General features: G+C 32.6%; 1 protein-coding gene and 1 long non-coding RNA gene across 3 annotated transcripts; both read left to right on the top strand.

Annotated features, from left to right (window-relative positions):
• The first annotated feature begins 5,588 nt into the window (after window positions 1-5,588).
• LOC107901519 (uncharacterized) lies at window positions 5,589-8,377 on the top strand. 2 transcript variants are annotated; one of them, XR_005914793.1, is made up of 7 exons: window positions 5,591-6,013; window positions 6,392-6,532; window positions 6,647-6,710; window positions 7,301-7,403; window positions 7,686-7,759; window positions 7,933-8,007; window positions 8,113-8,377. It is a non-coding gene; the product is annotated as an uncharacterized lncRNA (long non-coding RNA). The 2 variants fall into 2 exon arrangements; XR_005914792.1 differs by having other exon boundaries at window positions 5,589-6,013; window positions 7,686-8,007.
• Window positions 8,378-10,715: 2,338 nt separating this feature from the next.
• LOC107901517 (NADP-dependent malic enzyme) lies at window positions 10,716-15,721 on the top strand. The gene is made up of 17 exons (XM_041095774.1): window positions 10,716-11,244; window positions 12,044-12,239; window positions 12,337-12,488; window positions 12,579-12,684; window positions 12,852-12,917; window positions 13,081-13,176; window positions 13,268-13,339; window positions 13,434-13,517; window positions 13,629-13,727; window positions 13,815-13,862; window positions 13,965-14,117; window positions 14,506-14,595; window positions 14,711-14,788; window positions 14,871-14,945; window positions 15,044-15,134; window positions 15,223-15,351; window positions 15,451-15,721. Exons 1-17 carry the CDS (start codon window positions 11,138-11,140, stop codon window positions 15,537-15,539), a joined length of 1,731 nt encoding a protein of 576 aa, XP_040951708.1. The 5' UTR covers window positions 10,716-11,137; the 3' UTR covers window positions 15,540-15,721.
• The last annotated feature ends 693 nt before the right edge of the window (window positions 15,722-16,414 follow it).

Genomic DNA, 16,414 nt, shown 5'->3' with positions numbered 1-16,414 from the left:
TGTAGTATGTTTCGGAATATCGAAGTGTTGAAAATTAATTTGGGAGATGATTTAAATATGGATATATTATGAAATCTAAATTTTGTAAGTGGATTTTTATATAAAATAAGCAAAAATGCTGTCGATTTAAAAGAAAATAAAATTTACAACTAAGTTATCATTTCAATAAAGTGAGATAGAAAAGTAGATTACTTCCACAACTGAATGTAGCATTTTATATTCAGATGCTCTAACTAGATCAGATATAAGGCATCACATTTTGCCAAACATATGATTCCTTTGTAGGCCAAGAACATCAAACATCCAAGAGGCTGAAACAACTCACGATCCAAGTAAAAATTGTTCTCGTTTCAACAGAACATGGAATGAGTAAGTCAAAAGCTCCAACAATCTCCCATTGACATTTTGACAAAACTGATACTCCAAGCACAACGACTCCCCTTGAGATCAAGCAAACACGAAAACATATTGGCAAGATATAACATGAAGTTTAAGATAAAAAATATCAAAAAATAGAAACCAATATCAACCAATGTCTTTGTACAAAAGGAGTATTAAGAAGCAACCTCCCAATCTACCAACATTATCTAAGTTCATTATAAACATAAATTAAAAGCCAAAACTCCAAAAGTAAAAGCAAATAAAAACAGTAGAAGCAACGCAGCAGCAACAACAATCGGCAGCAATACGACCAGTGCTTCAGCAGTAACAATTAGCAGCAATATGAACATCCAAGCATCAACACTATCTCTCCCCCTTTTTGGAAAAATGCCAGTTAGCTCCCCTTATCACCAAGGTGTCGAATTTAAGTGTTAAATATGACTCCTATTTTCAGTCAAATTTGAAAAATAATCTTTTAGTTGAATTCTGTTTATTTGTTTCAGTCAAACACAGATTAGTTTAGATTATTTTATTATTATTTGACATATGAATTTAGCCTATAAATAGGCTCTTTCATAACCTTAGTAAAAAACACCCATTAGATTAGAACTCATAACACATTCAGAGAATTTTGTGTTTACGTTTTGAGGGTTTTTTGTTTTTCGGGTTTTCGGGGTTTAGTTGTATCTCCATCTTTTGTACTCTTCATTCTTTTGCCATTATAGTAAAATTATCTTTGCCCGTGGTTTTTTATCCTCTTTGGAGGGGTTTTTCCACGTTAAATTTGTGTGTTCATCTTCTCAATTTCTTCCGCTATTTTTACTTATTTGTTGCTTAATCGGGACGATCCCTAACACTAAGTCTCAAAGCAAGTCCATAAGGCGAGTTTTGCAAGCATTAATATGTTGCATTTTAATACCAATAGTATCAATTTCAGTCCTCAAACGGCCATGACTTGAGCTTTCTGAATAGTAGTCGCACTTTATGAGGTACTTGTTCCCCCTATTGGAATGGTAGATGGAATGAGCTCCACCGAAACAAGGTCATTTACTTGAATCGACTTAAAAAGCTTGCTAAAGATTTTATGTTCCTTGGAGTCTTCATTCAACATATCATTCTTCATTTTTATGTTCAACTGTAGCATAAGCACTTGGTATATCAAGGAGGGAAAAGGAAGAAACTCACGAGTGGAAACCGACTTTGCATGCTTGACTACTTGATCGAAGATATACTCGCCAAGGTTGAACCGAATCTCCTTTCCCACCATGTACAGAAGTCGAGCAAGCAGTTTATTGATCGACTATTTGTGAATAGCCAGTAGCCAATTATGAATGGAAATTTTATGCGAAACACAAGGCTTAGTCGTTAGCCAAGCGGGAGAAAGAGTGTTATTCTCCGACCATACTTGCTCCACACCAACAGTAATAGCGTTAACAATCTGATTGTAATCCTCGGTGCATTCATCACTAATCCCTGGATTGTTTAAGAATCAGTTTATAATAGCGGGACTAAAAGAAAACATGTAACCTCGTAACCTTGACTTGATGAAAATTGAATGATTCTTCCACATCGACATCATGCTGCAAATTACAATAGAATTCTTTACAATTTCCTTGACATACGGTCTCACATAGGTAATGAATTTGAGTAAACTAGTGACTTAAAACATATGCATCAGTGAGTATACAAGTCAACTAATTGTTTCATTTTGTTGTATGAATTATTTTTTCTATGTTATTTGGAATACTATGAATTGATAATTTGGAGAGGTTAGTTAAAATCATGCATAATTTTAGATAAATTTTTTTAAACAATTTTTAAATGTGAAATTAGGATAATTTTTTTTATCATGAGCATTGGGATATACAAAAAGTTCATATTTCCCGACGAAAATTAAAAGAAAGAAAGAAAAAAAGAAAATGGCAAATGATCATTTTGTAGAAGAGAAAGTGACGGCACTTTAGCCAATAATTATTAATGGCGGTGGCCATTTTAGATTGAAAATGGTGTGAGGCATTTTCGCAAAAAGAGAGATATGGCATTTTCCATTTATTGCTTAGTAATGTACTGACAGTAACAAAACTATCAATAAAAGCTTATTAAAAATTATGGGAAAGAAAATAGTACACTGAGGGATGGATAGTAAATATAGACATTAGACACGAAGGTGTATAGCGATGGGTATATTCCGACACCTCTCTATAGATTTTTATCGGGGTATCGCATTTGACCGCCAAAATAATTCTTTTAAGCATATAACAACGGTTTTATGCTTATACTGATGGAATCTTGTCCGTCAGCAAGTGAATTTTTTTAGTATTTTGTAAAGTTCAAAGAATATCATAGATTTTTTTACATAAAAGATTTGGGAGTGATTTTATTTTCCATTTTCTTAATCTCGTAAAAGTTTTTGAAATATTAACTTCAAGTTGGATTAAAGTTATTAAAACAACATGGTTAAAATTTATATTAATGGTAGTTAGAGTTGTAGTCATAACTTATTCCAACTACATCCTAAAAAAACATATAAAATAGAAGCTCAAACATGGTAGCCTATGAATTGATTATATAAGAGGTCTAATCTCTAATTTACGATAATGAATATGAAAGCAAATAATTTTGTATGATCAGTAGTATTACAACTAGAATAAGTTTCAACCCTATTATTAGACACCGATAATGAGAATCCAACTTTTAATTAGTAATATTTAATTTTAAAGTTTAATGGGTAAAAAACAAGTTATCATTATGTGTCCATGATGTACTAGTAAAACTATTTCAAAACAAGTTTAATGGAGACTCGTGTGGTCCATTGTGTATAGATGATGAGTTTAAATACTCTTAATGAAGTATATTATTTATGGTTTAAATGTCTAAAGTAATGGAAGCATTAAAAAAACTCTACTTAAATAAACATAAAAAGTGACGTGGCTTTAAATAGGAAAATGTGAGATCTCTTTTATAAATGTTTATTATAAATAAAATAAGCACATAGTAAATGAATATTATGTGTTATATATTTCTACCTCTAATACTAAAAAGGTTGTGATATCAACCAATTATAGGGTGGTACAGCAACCTCGAAAAGAGAATAGTGAGAGAAAAGCACCAAATTGTCCACTTAAAACAAAATATTTCATAGCATAAAGTAGTAATTAATTGGTAACAGCATGTGATGATCATCAACTTATTCCTTGGCTAATTAATGTTGTATCATGTCTGCTGTATAATTAATAAAAAGAAGGATGCAATACCAATAATATTATTATTATTCCTTTTAATCTGTCTTATTATTTTCATAGTACAGAACAGCTATTTTGCATATATAATATAGAGTGGATAACCTAATTAAAGGGACTATTTTGGATATAAAAAATGTAGATTTTGTTTCTTTAATTAAACATTGATTACATTATATAAAAAAACATTGATTAGTTTTCCAAGTTTAAAAGGGCAAAGCCAACATTAGTTTTTCAATCATTCGTGATTTTAAATTTATTTAGAAATACATAAATTATAAGAGAAATAATAATAATAATTGGTAGGAGGTTAAACATTTTTAAAAATTTAAAGTAAGCTTTCACTTTTGTTAATATTTTTATAATATATGTATCAAAAATTTAAGGTAAGAGATTTATTTATATCGGTATAAAATTTAAGTAATTTTATATTTTTCTATAACTTTTTATATGATTAATATTTTAACAATTCAACCATCATATTTCATGCACCATTGATGTAGATCATACATGTCAATTTTGACATAAATTAATTTTTTTAACTATGTAAAAAAGCTTTCAACTATTAAATATATATTAGTATAGACGATATTTTAGATCGATATGATAAAGATTTTGGATCAATTAAAAAAATTTACATGTATGACAAGTATAAATATCTTGAAAAATATTAATCGTAAAAAAAATTACGAAAAGGTCTAAGCCAATCAAATTTTATACCGGTATAAGTGAACCCCTTTCTAGAAGTTAAATATTTTATTTTTTATAAAAATGATTTTTTTACATAATTTATAATTCATGGTTTGAATTTTTTTTAACGATGTGTTTGCGATTTTTTTGTGTTTGTTCAAAGTATTATATACTTGTGTCACGGGCCAAAGTGCAAAGCCCGTGACCATGGCACAAGATGCGCCCCATGGAGGTCTATCGATAAGATGGGAAACATTTAGCCCACGAGAGCTGGCCCGATTCAAAGAGATATTGGAGAAGCCTGTTAGATTGAAGCCTGGTTGGCCCGATAGCGAAAAGATGGCAACTTAGGCTAATATGGTAACTAATCTTAGAAGATAGAGGGAATCATATCTTGTAAAGATTAGATTAGATTTGATATGACATATCTTGTAAATCCCTAAAATAAAGGGATATGGTTAATCTCGTCCGTCGATGTAAATGTATCTTGACCGTCGGTTTTGGGGGAGCTCAACTATAAATAGAGAGCCTCCCCTCATTTGTACTCATTCCATTGTATTCTGAATTCTTAAGAGTAATAGAGTTCTGAGAGCATTTACTCAAACACCTTGTGTGCATTCTTTTCTGTGGCTTTCTGTTGTTTTTTGGCTTAGCTTCTTTTGGCATAAATCGCTTCCGCTCTTTAATTGGTGCCTTGAAGGAGTTCTTAAGGAACCCTCATTTGAGTTAAGGCTGACTTAAGCGAGTTTGGACGAACGGATTGCCTAAGGCCGCACGGTTTGCGAGACGAAAGGTCTAGCCCCGTGACACTTGCACCAGATTATGCGACACTTATAATGTGTGTGAAAAGAATTTAAACAAACAAAAAATGTGAACAATTAAAATTAACTTTTTGGTATATAGTAATTGAATAGTTGAACAATTAAAATTAAGGTTTTCAGAATCAGATTGGCAGTCGAACAAATCAGGCCACTGGTGCATCTGTCCAACTGTTTTGATTGGTTTGACCAGTTTGTGTAGTTCCATTAAATAAGTCATTAAAAATGAAAATGTATTAAAAAATTCAAGTTCAACCGATCCGTACTGATTCTCGAGCCAATCAGTCTAATATCTTTTTTCAAACTAATACCCGGTTGGTTCTTAGTTTGATCTGTTGGTTCGATTTGATTCAAACAACTGTGAATAAAATTAATATTTATAAAATAATATTTAAAATGTAATTAATTGAAGTGTATGATAAATGAATTTATAAAAGTAAAATATCGATAATTGTAATATATATTATAGAAAATTTTGTGGCACTCATTGAAGAACGTGTTGGCACCGAAAGTGCAATTAAGGGAGAAGGGTATCGACCTTGAAGCTACTTGCAAGTATTGTAGAATCGAGACACTAATCATGTGTTAGGCTGCGTTCTTCATTGCTTAACAGACGGACTTTTCCTTGAAAAAGTGCTTTTCTTTGAAAAGCAATGAAGAACGACCTTCGTTTGGTAGCAAATTCTCAGAAGCTGAGAAGTGCTTTTGGGCAGACGGAGAAGTGAAAATTTTTAGCTTTTCAGCCAAGAAGTGCTTTTGGCTGGTTCATTTACTTTTTTAGCCACACACGAACGCCCTTATCTCTGCTCTCTGCTGCTTCTTTGCCCTCATCTCTGCCTTCTGCTGGTTCTTTGTTCTGCCCTTTGCTGGTTCTGCCCTCTGCCGGTGAGTTTATTTTTTTCTTCTCTTCTTCTGTATATTTTTGTTTGTCTGAGATTGATTTTCAATTTCCCTACCCTCTGCCCTTTGCTGGTTCTTTGGTTCTCAATTTCCCTACCTTTTTTACTTCGATTTTCTACGATTTCTCCTCATTTTTTTAAATTTTATGCTGAAATTTAGTTTCGATTTTGCGATGTTATTAATGGGTTTTGATCCATTAGAATGTTTGGGTTTTCATTTCTTTGAAATTTAGTAGTAAACTATGGGATAAAAGAGCTTCATTTTCTTAGCTACCAAATAGAGGAGTAATGCTTTTAAGCTGTTTGAATTAATGCCACAAAGAAAAAAAAAGAATTTTTATATTGGTTTTGTTTATGGTTGCAGTTTCACCAGTACCAGGTTGTTGGGAAGGCTCTTCCAACGGAAACGATGAGCACCCTAAGATTTACAGGATGAAGCTTTGGGCCATCAATGAGATTCGGGCCTTTGGGCCATCAATGAGATTCGGGCGAAATCCAAGTTCTGGTTAGTGATTATTTTCATTTCTATCTGTGAATCTTTTTTTTGGGGGGGGGGTTAATTTAATCGCCATTTTATTGAAGTTGTTGATTTCAGTGTTTGTTCTTGAATATTCATCAGATACTTCTTGAGAAAGCTGAAGAAGGTTAAGAAGAGCAATGGGCAAGTCCTTGCCATCAATGAGGTAAAAATGCTTAGTGATATCCATTTGATGATTCTCTATTTATGAAGTAATTTGATGCTTAAGAAACATCCTTTTCATTATATGCTTGAATTTCTTGTTAGAGTCCTAGGGTCTTTTTTTTAGTATCGGAATCTATGTTGCATCATTTATAGTTTATCTGTTGAATTTAGATGGGGATTTTATGTTTTTATGCTATTGTCTTTAACTTTGCTCTGTTTTAGTAGTGTTTGAAACTATGTTGTGCGACTCACCAGCTTTTAGTTTATGTCTGTGCAATTTAGATGCGTAATTCATGTTTTATAGGCTATTTTCTTTAAATTTGCCCTGTGATAAGTTGAGAAATTTGATATGAAAAAAACATCTAATCTTAAGGCTTTCATGCCGGTTGTGTTTAACTAGAATTTATGATCATCTTGAATATAAAATTTTTGTTATGTTATGATGATAGTATAAAATGCTTAAATAGTATAAAATGCTGTTGTGGAGATTGTGAAAGAACATTACTTGGTATGTAGGCAATGCTGTTCAATTTGTTGTCAGCTTACTGCAATTGTCTCATAAATTCTGAACTCTTTTTAATGTTTTATTAGGTTATTGCAATTCCTGAGTATAACCATGCCATAGGGTATGCCTATCAATAGCAGATTACAATACACAGAAGCTTCCCCAGAAACAATTTCTGAATGGGCAGAGGTGAGGTTGATTTTAGTGACCAATCCTTTTTTGCTTATTTTTCGCTTATTTGTATATGTAAATTGGCTGCAGTAATCTTTACAACGTTGTAATTGGTGTTTGGAGTTAATATCCTCCATTGTTTAATTGCTTCAATAGCAGCTCCATTTTTGTCTTATGGATAAGGTGTCATTTCCATTTTCGTTTGGTTTCTTTTCAAGTCCTGTAGTGTTCTTGAATGCTTGTTGTGGATGTGTTACTAATGCCTATCAAGCTTAAATACACTCGAAATGATTGATGCAGGGTTATTGCAACTGTTATGGCTCTTCCAAGTCCTGAAATGTCAGGAAGGTTGCTTTGGCTCCTTAATTCGATTGGTGAGGTCACTGAGACATCCAGTTTAAAACGGGCCAAAAAGAAGTCTAGTTATAATGTGGGATCATTGGTTGTGAAAAATTAGTGTTTGATCTTTTAGAACTTTGTTTTTCCCTTTTTTGTGCTTGTTTGATTCAAATACATCTATTGAATACTTGTGCTAAATGCTCCATAGGTTACTGAAATAATGCCCCTTGAGTTGAGATTGAAATTTGGAATTGGTTTCTATGGACGGGTTCATATAACAGAGGTGAAATATAAGTTTCAGTATTATTGTTACTACTTATTTATGTAATAACCTTTAATGCATGTTTATATAAAAGGCATGTTTAATTTTAAATTGTCTCATTGGCAGGTAAATGACAATAATGTTCTTGAAAAGCCGTTTGGGAACTTCAAAGTTGGGCAGACAATCACTGCAAGGATTGTCGGAAAGCCTAATCAGAAGGGACTGAAATTTGTTCAACATCTGAGTGGACTGAAATTTGCTCTTCTGTTTCTCTTGTACTTTTTTACATCATGGTATGTACTAGTTTTATTACTATAGGTCTGATTCTGTTTAAAGATTTTAGCTGAACCTTTAAATGAAATGCAATTCACGCTAAACTGTTCAATTGAAACTATGTTTGCTTTTATAATTCTAAGTATTTTGTTTTATATTCTCAAACATTTAATCTAAGGGGTGATGAAATAGTTAGTTCGATCCATTGTTAATTGAACTATAATTAACTAAACCGTTAGTTGAATTGAGCTTTTTTCTGTTAAAATAATTAACCGAATCGAACCAACTTCAATTAATTTTGTCGGCTTTCTATTGAATTGTTGTTTATATAACTTTTTTTTTTCTTTTGGTCCAAAGTTCATACCATTTTGAAACAATTATTGGCAAACATTACACTAAAATAGTAGTGTGCATTAAATCGGAACAAAAATATGACAAACAATGTGCATTGTCATATATTAGAACAAAAACATTATAACATTACAATACAATGACAGTTGGAACGAAATTGATAGGTATTTAATTAATTAAAAATAAAATATAATTTTTATAATAATACAATCGTGTCAATATCTAATTACAAATATTTAATTTTTATATTTAAATATTTAAATATAGTTTATATCTTCTAATTAAATTTTATAAATAATTAATATTAATTACTTAGAAATATTTAAAATTAATATTATATATTAAAATATTAACAATAAGTTATAATAAATTATTTTTTTATATTTTTGCTAAAATATAATAATATTAACTAATTTGAACATTATTTAAATACATATTTGTTACTTTATAATCTCATGTCTAAAATGGATATTTTATTCTTCAAAAGCACTTTTTGACAGCAATGTTAAACACTCAAATTTCTCAAAAGCACTTCTGAAAAGCACTTCTCAAAAGCACTTCTCAAAAACAATGAAAAACTGGCCCTTAATTTCTTGTCCTAAAGCACGTCAATGCGGGGAGTACTGTGGGAATGATATTGATATAGTGTCTAAAGTATCAATTTGTTAAATGCTTCCAGGTCCTTGTGGAGCATCATCCTCATGCTGCCTTGCATGATTTTAGTATGGTCTATTGGCGTCTTTGGTAGGCGAGGAACGAGATGGTGAGGAACAACTCTAATATACATGGTTCAATAATCGTAAACTCGCATGTTGTTAGCTCTCGGATCAGGTAAAAGGTATTATATTCATATTAAATGTTTGATCAGAAACAATCATTGTTTAAGAAAAAAAAATTGATGAAAGCATAAGAGTTACAACTACGAAATCAAGATGAAAAAACAAAAGAGATGGCAGAGAAGTAATGGAACAGAACCAAACCACTAATTACCTGGCTATTGATGTCAAATGAAGAACATTGAAGTGGGCACCTAAACCAGAAAAGTAAATGGATTTGAGAATAAAATTACAAGTATATTTACATATAGTGAGCTAACTAACTAATTACATTTAGCAACAGATTAATTAACGTTCAATCGTGTATCATAAAGTATGCACACTTACTTTATTTTTACTATTTGGTGAAGCTGGTATGCTTGTATGGAGTATGGACGAATTTATTATAAATTTTGATGAAAAATACTAGATGGTCTAAATATAAAATAATTTAATTTTCGACTTTTTAAATATGTTGACCTTCAAGCTTCCGGGGATAGACAAAGTAAAACCCAATATTTTCATTTATTAATTTCAACAAATATTTAAGCAAAAATTGCGATTAATTTCACAATGTCACCATCCGAAAAAGAGATTTATGTCCTTGACTAGATTGACATGTAAGCTCCTACTACCTATTTCATCACCATTTTATATTAAATCCTATCATTTCAGTTGAATAAAAGATAAATAAATCAAAATTATGTAGATAATTTAATTTAAAGTAAAAATATTTCTTTTTATTTTTCTCATCCTCCCATTCAGTTTTTATGAATACTCATTAATAAGTTTTTTTCCCTTTTACATTTACAAATCACTCACAACCCTTATTATTGTGATTCAAACTCACAACAATGATATTTGAATAGGATTAAATTGTTTGGAAATCGCTATGGATTGTTTGAACCAATTAAAATTTAGTTGAACTAATTAAATTAGATTTTCTTAATATATATTTTTATTTTTTAAAATATTTAATCCAATCAATCAAACTAACAAATAAATGGCCTAACCAATTCAACTACTAATCTAATTTTAATAACAAAGGGTGCGACTAGACTAAGAGCTAGGATTGAATATAATCATTAATAAACTTTTTTTTTCTTCCATTTTCTGTTTTTCACTATTTTTATATTATTTTTATTTTTTATTCAGATGGCATAGGACTAGTTTTATTATATCCCAAAGTCATTAAAAGTGAATTGCAATTTGGGAATTATTAATAGTATTTTATTTTAAAAATAATGGCTGCTATATATATAGCTGTCGGTTGGTTCCAGTTTTCACCACGTTCCATCCTCTTCTTCCTAGTCCCTAGCAGCACCACAAAGAATGCATTCATGCATTCATTAAAAAAAAAAAAACCATCCAATATATTGCAAGTTGCCTGTGATTTGGATAAAATAAGATAAAAATAATTTGTCCTAAATATCTTTAAGAAGCACCCAGTTCTACACGTGGGGCCGTACTCAGCACCTTCTCTTTGACGTTGGAAAAAAAAAAAACAAAGAAACCAAAACGCCACCAAGCTTTTGATTTCCAACTTTCCTTGAACAATCCTTTTGGGGTTCCTTTGATTTCACTTCCCCTATAAAATGGGTTGGTTTTTGTTATCTGAAATATAAAGCCAAAACCTTTGTTTTGCCCTGTTTCAAAGCTTTCTTTGATCTTAGATAGTTGAGTAGAGTCTTTGATTATTGCTGAGAACAAGGATGGACGGTGGTGATTACAGTGTTGCTGGTGGTGTGGAGGATGTGTACGGTGAGGATGCTGCCTCCATCGATCAGCCTGTCACTCCTTGGACTGTCTCTGTTGCTAGGTGATTTAATTGGATTTTCAGATTTCTGCACTAATGTTGCCGATATTATCTTCCTTCACTTCTCATTTTTATAGTATGGTGTGTATGTGTATGTGTATGTGTATGTGTATGTATATATATACATGCATTATAACATAAACAGAAAAGCTACTGCTTGTCTTTGAATTGGGTCAGATGATTTTGGGATTTGATTATTCATGTTTGCGTATGGATTCTCAAAGTCGAATTCAGATAATTTCTAATGATTATATTTTTGTTTTATATGATTTTGGATATTGGATAATTTTTTGCCTGGAGTTATTTTGGAGTTAGGGTTGTTGATTTTTTTTATGATTAAATCATTTGAGTTAATAGGATTAAGCTTTCGAGTTTCTATCATCATATACAAAATATATATATTTTAATTATCTAATCAAGTTGGTGATATCTATTTTTATTAAAAGCTCACTATTGTCTGATTTTTTAAAATGTTATTTATTTTCATTTTTACAACTAATTTTTGTTTTCAATTTTCATTTTTCAAGAAAACGAAAATAAAATAAAATAAAATAAAAAGGAAATAGTATTTATTTCTTAAAGCTAAATGGAGCTTAGTTAAAAAAAACAAAACAAATATTACTTATAATTGTATTTTTGTACTTATTTAACAAAAATATTATCTTCTTTGATATGCCAGCTTTACCACTTCAATGGAATGCTTATTTACTTTTTATAAATATATTTAGTTAAGTTTTTTCATCAACCGCATGAGTGAGCCATAATTTAGTATAGGTTTAATTTGGTATTATTGTTGTTGCAGTGGGTATTCGTTGATGCGTGACCCTCGCCACAACAAAGGGCTAGCCTTCACTGAGAAAGAGAGAGATGCCCATTACCTGCGTGGCCTTCTTCCCCCTGTTGTTCTCACTCAAGAGCTTCAAGAGAAGAAGCTCATGCATAACCTTCGCCAATACCAAGTTCCTTTGCAACGTTACATGGCCCTCATGGACCTTCAGGTACGTCGTCATTTCTTAAATTTCCCTTCAACATCACACTTCTTAATCAATCTACAGATACTGATGCGATGATGGTGGTTTCACTGCATTTTCGCAGGAGAGAAACGAACGCCTTTTCTACAAGCTTCTCGTCGATAACGTGGAGGAACTGCTCCCGGTTGTATACACCCCAACTGTTGGTGAAGCTTGCCAAAAATATGGGAGCATTTTCAGGCGCCCTCAGGGTCTTTACATCAGCTTGAAAGAGAAGTATGCAATTTGATGGTGTGCTGCCCTTTGTCTGATTGTTTCCTTTTTTATGTATTGCATAACAAATACTAAGCACTGCAAATCCACCAGGGGGAAGATTCTTGAAGTGTTGAAAAACTGGCCTGAGAGGAGTGTTCAAGTTATTGTTGTCACTGATGGTGAGAGAATTTTGGGACTTGGAGATCTCGGTTGCCAGGTAAGCTGCTCTAGCATGCATACGTGATTTCGAGCTAAGCCATGTATGCTTGGGACAACTTTTTCATAAAAATTACTTAAATGAAGTTAGCATAAGTGACTTAATTAAGTGATCTAACATGTAAATTTACTGCAACTTAATGTTTTTAATATATGGTTTGTTTTCAGGGAATGGGGATACCTGTAGGAAAACTTTCTCTATATACAGCTCTTGGTGGAGTCCGCCCCTCAGCAGTAAGCATTAGCGAAACCATTTCTATTTCATGATTGGTTTTGCTTTGTTTTTTTTCCTTCAATGGACGAGTTTGTAGTTAAAATTTGTGTTGGATATATGATGTTGGTTCAAAATTCTTTTATGGTATTTGATTGTTTACAATTTTCGCTCAATAATTTGCAGTGCTTGCCTATCACTATTGATGTTGGGACAAACAATGAGAAGTTGTTAAATGACGAGTTTTACATTGGCCTTAGACAAAGGAGGGCAACTGGACAGGTTTGATGATTTTCCTTTACGTCTTTATAATTATTCATAAATGAATTTACTTTCTAAAAAAACTGAATTACGTGGATTTCCTGTGGTTTAGGAATACGCAGAACTTCTTCATGAGTTCATGTCTGCAGTTAAGCAGAATTACGGAGAGAAAGTTCTAATACAGGTAACATCATCGGTTCATGTTCATTTTTTGGCCTTTACTTTTGGATTTTTGCATGCACTGTTCCCTGAATGTATATGCTTTGCTTGGCTTTCAGTTTGAAGATTTTGCGAACCACAACGCATTCGAGTTGTTGGCGAGATACAGTTCATCTCATCTTGTTTTCAATGACGACATACAGGTAATACATTCTAAGTCAATTCCGTCATTTTTTTTTTCATTCATGGTGGTTACATTGTTTTAGTTTCAAGAAATATTCTTTTCTTAAATGGAAGCTCTTTCATAATGGCAGGGAACAGCATCTGTGGTACTGGCCGGGCTACTTGCAGCCCTGAGATTACTCGGTGGAACTCTTGCAGACCAAAGGTTCTTGTTCCTTGGTGCTGGTGAGGTAAGGCTTCAACTAACACAATGCCAACAAAAAATTTTCTAGATGTGTTTCAAGCCTTAATTTTTTTTACATTTTGGGTACTCATAGGCTGGAACCGGTATAGCTGAGCTCATAGCTCTTGAAATGTCAAAGCAGGTAACAAGATTAAGCATTTTCTGATGCTAAATGTCTTTTTTTTTTTTTTTTCTGTTTCTTAAGGAAAAGGTTTAAGGCTAAACATTTAATTTCTTGTGACAGACTGGAAATCCGATTGAAGAGAACCGGAAGAAGATATGGCTTGTAGACTCAAGGGGATTGATTGTTGACTCGCGCAAGGAGTCACTTCAACACTTCAAGAAACCTTGGGCTCATGAACATGAACCTGTCAAGGAACTCGTTGATGCTGTGAAGGTGTGTATATCTTGTGTTGGATTCTATCTATATTGATGCATTTCTGAGGTAGTAGACCGGACTAGACCTGGTAGGGTTGAGGTACTGCCTGCAAGGTAAGGGTGAGCTAAGGGACTGTCAAAGCTTGTGCTTTGAGACACTTTAGGCTGCCCGGTTCATGCACATTGGTTACTAAGTTGCTCAGGGTACTTGACAATGAAATTGGTCTCTGATAGCTACTTGCCGTGTCAGGTGGCTTGCTCTCTGGTTGACCGCTAGAATGTGGTGTTTTTGCCTTCGTGAGCTTAAGCTTTCTTTAGCTATGACCTGCTCATGTATTAGTATAATAGTATAATATTATATGTATATATATATATTTTTCTTTCTCACCTTTGTTTAAATTAATCAGGCAATCAAGCCAACAGTCCTGATCGGAACATCTGGTGTTGGAAAACAATTCACAAAGGAAGTCGTTGAGGCCATGGCAGCCTTGAATGAGGTTCTTTATCTCTCTCTGTCTCACTCAAACTACATATCTCTCTATGCATGTTGACACCATCTCAGTCTCAACCGAAGACCTTTGTTCTAATCCTAATGTTTGACCAAACTTGCAGAAACCTCTTATCATGGCTCTATCTAACCCTACCTCACAAGCTGAGTGTACAGCAGAAGAAGCATATACATGGAGCGAGGTATATATATGACATGCAATTTTCTTTTATTTTAGTTAAAATTATCTACATCTAATCTTTACCCCCTTTTTTTTATTTGAAGGGTCGTGCAATCTTTGCGAGTGGAAGCCCATTTGACCCCTTTGAATATGATGGCAAAGTCTTCGTGCCTGGCCAGGTTCTATCTGTAACCTCCAAAAGTATTTCTTAAGGTTGAAGTTTGCTTACACCCAAATTTTCTTACACTAGTTATCTCCTTGTTTGATGTCAATTCAGGCAAACAATGCATATATTTTCCCTGGATTTGGCTTGGGTGTCATAATTTCCGGTGCGATTCGTGTTCACGATGACATGCTTTTAGCAGCCTGTAAGTGCATCAAACCACTCAAAATCCTTCTACAACAACCCCTCTTATCAAAATTAGACTCTTAACTGCAACCCTTTTTGTTATACAGCGGAAGCTTTGGCTTTGCAAGTGACGGAGGAACACTACGAGAAGGGATTGATCTACCCACCATTCTCCGATATCAGAAAGATATCAGCCAACATCGCAGCTAAGGTTGCCGCCAAGGCATATGAACTCGGTGAGTGACCCTTCTATATAATTCGTTAAGCTCTTATATTCACTGCCGTCGTGGTATATATATATAAGCATCCATTGATATTTTGTTTGATTGGTGTAGGTCTGGCTTCTCACCTTCCTCAGCCGAAGGATCTGGTTAAATATGCAGAGAGCTGCATGTACAGTCCAAAATACAGAACCTACCGTTAGAAACTTGAAATTGGAATAGACTCGTCCTATATAGTCCAATGCTTTGTATGTTTGTCTGCTATTTGCAAAGCCTAAGCTTCACTTGGTTTTGCTCTTGTCATAGCACCAAGTTATGGGCTATTCATTGTTTTCTTTAATGTAATTTCAATCCTGTTTTGAAATGAATCACAATATTGCTTTTCTTTTTGTGGGGGTTATTTTCAATTCAATGTTTGTGTATAAAATATCAATCAATTATAACTTTGTTTTTCAAGGCATAATAACTAAATCACGAAAATAACAAAATTACTAAATATAAGTTAAAAGGATACTTTGGTTCATTTAGTCTTAATTAATTTTTTTTGTTGATTTTATTTCAATTTAAAACTTGTGAATTCCAATATACTTAAATACCCAGTATCATTCTATTTATTTAATTTAAGGTTTTAGACAATTATAAATAATTTAACAAATCTATCGAGTAAACTACACCATTAGCCATTAAATTATGAATATGTTTTTTGTTTTGGTCATTTAATTAAAAAAATTACAATTTGGTCATTGAACTGTTCAAAAGTTTTCATTTAAGTCACTGGACTGTTAAAATTGATGTTATATAACTTTCTTTGTTCACACTGCCGGCGAACCAAAATTCAAACATCTTTTTTCTTTGATATTCGACACTGACTGTCAGGTTTACTTTGATCTAAGTTATGTTTTTCTACTTGTCGATGAGTATTGATCTATCATACCGATTGTCGAATCGTCACTTGGAGATCACTGGCGAAACTTTTTAAAAAAAATTAATTAATTAACAACCCAGTGACCTAAATAAAAGTTTTTGAATAGCTTAGTGACAGAATTGTAAGTTTTTTAATTAAGTGACCAAAACGAAA

Source organism: Gossypium hirsutum, chromosome D06 (genome assembly GCF_007990345.1).
Source record: "Gossypium hirsutum isolate 1008001.06 chromosome D06, Gossypium_hirsutum_v2.1, whole genome shotgun sequence".
NCBI lineage: Eukaryota > Viridiplantae > Streptophyta > Magnoliopsida > Malvales > Malvaceae > Gossypium > Gossypium hirsutum.
Note: the sequence above shows the minus strand (reverse complement) of the source record. Positions and strands in the feature narration are given on the sequence as shown.

Excerpts from the sequence above, each read along its gene's own strand:
- LOC107901517 (XM_041095774.1), top strand. The coding sequence starts at position 11,138 with ATGGACGGTGGTGATTACAGTGTTGCTGGTGGTGTGGAGGATGTGTAC. Across the intron at positions 11,245-12,043 it reads TGGACTGTCTCTGTTGCTAG|TGGGTATTCGTTGATGCGTG; the intron begins GTGATTTAATTG and ends TTGTTGTTGCAG. Across the intron at positions 15,352-15,450 it reads CGCCAAGGCATATGAACTCG|GTCTGGCTTCTCACCTTCCT; the intron begins GTGAGTGACCCT and ends TGATTGGTGTAG.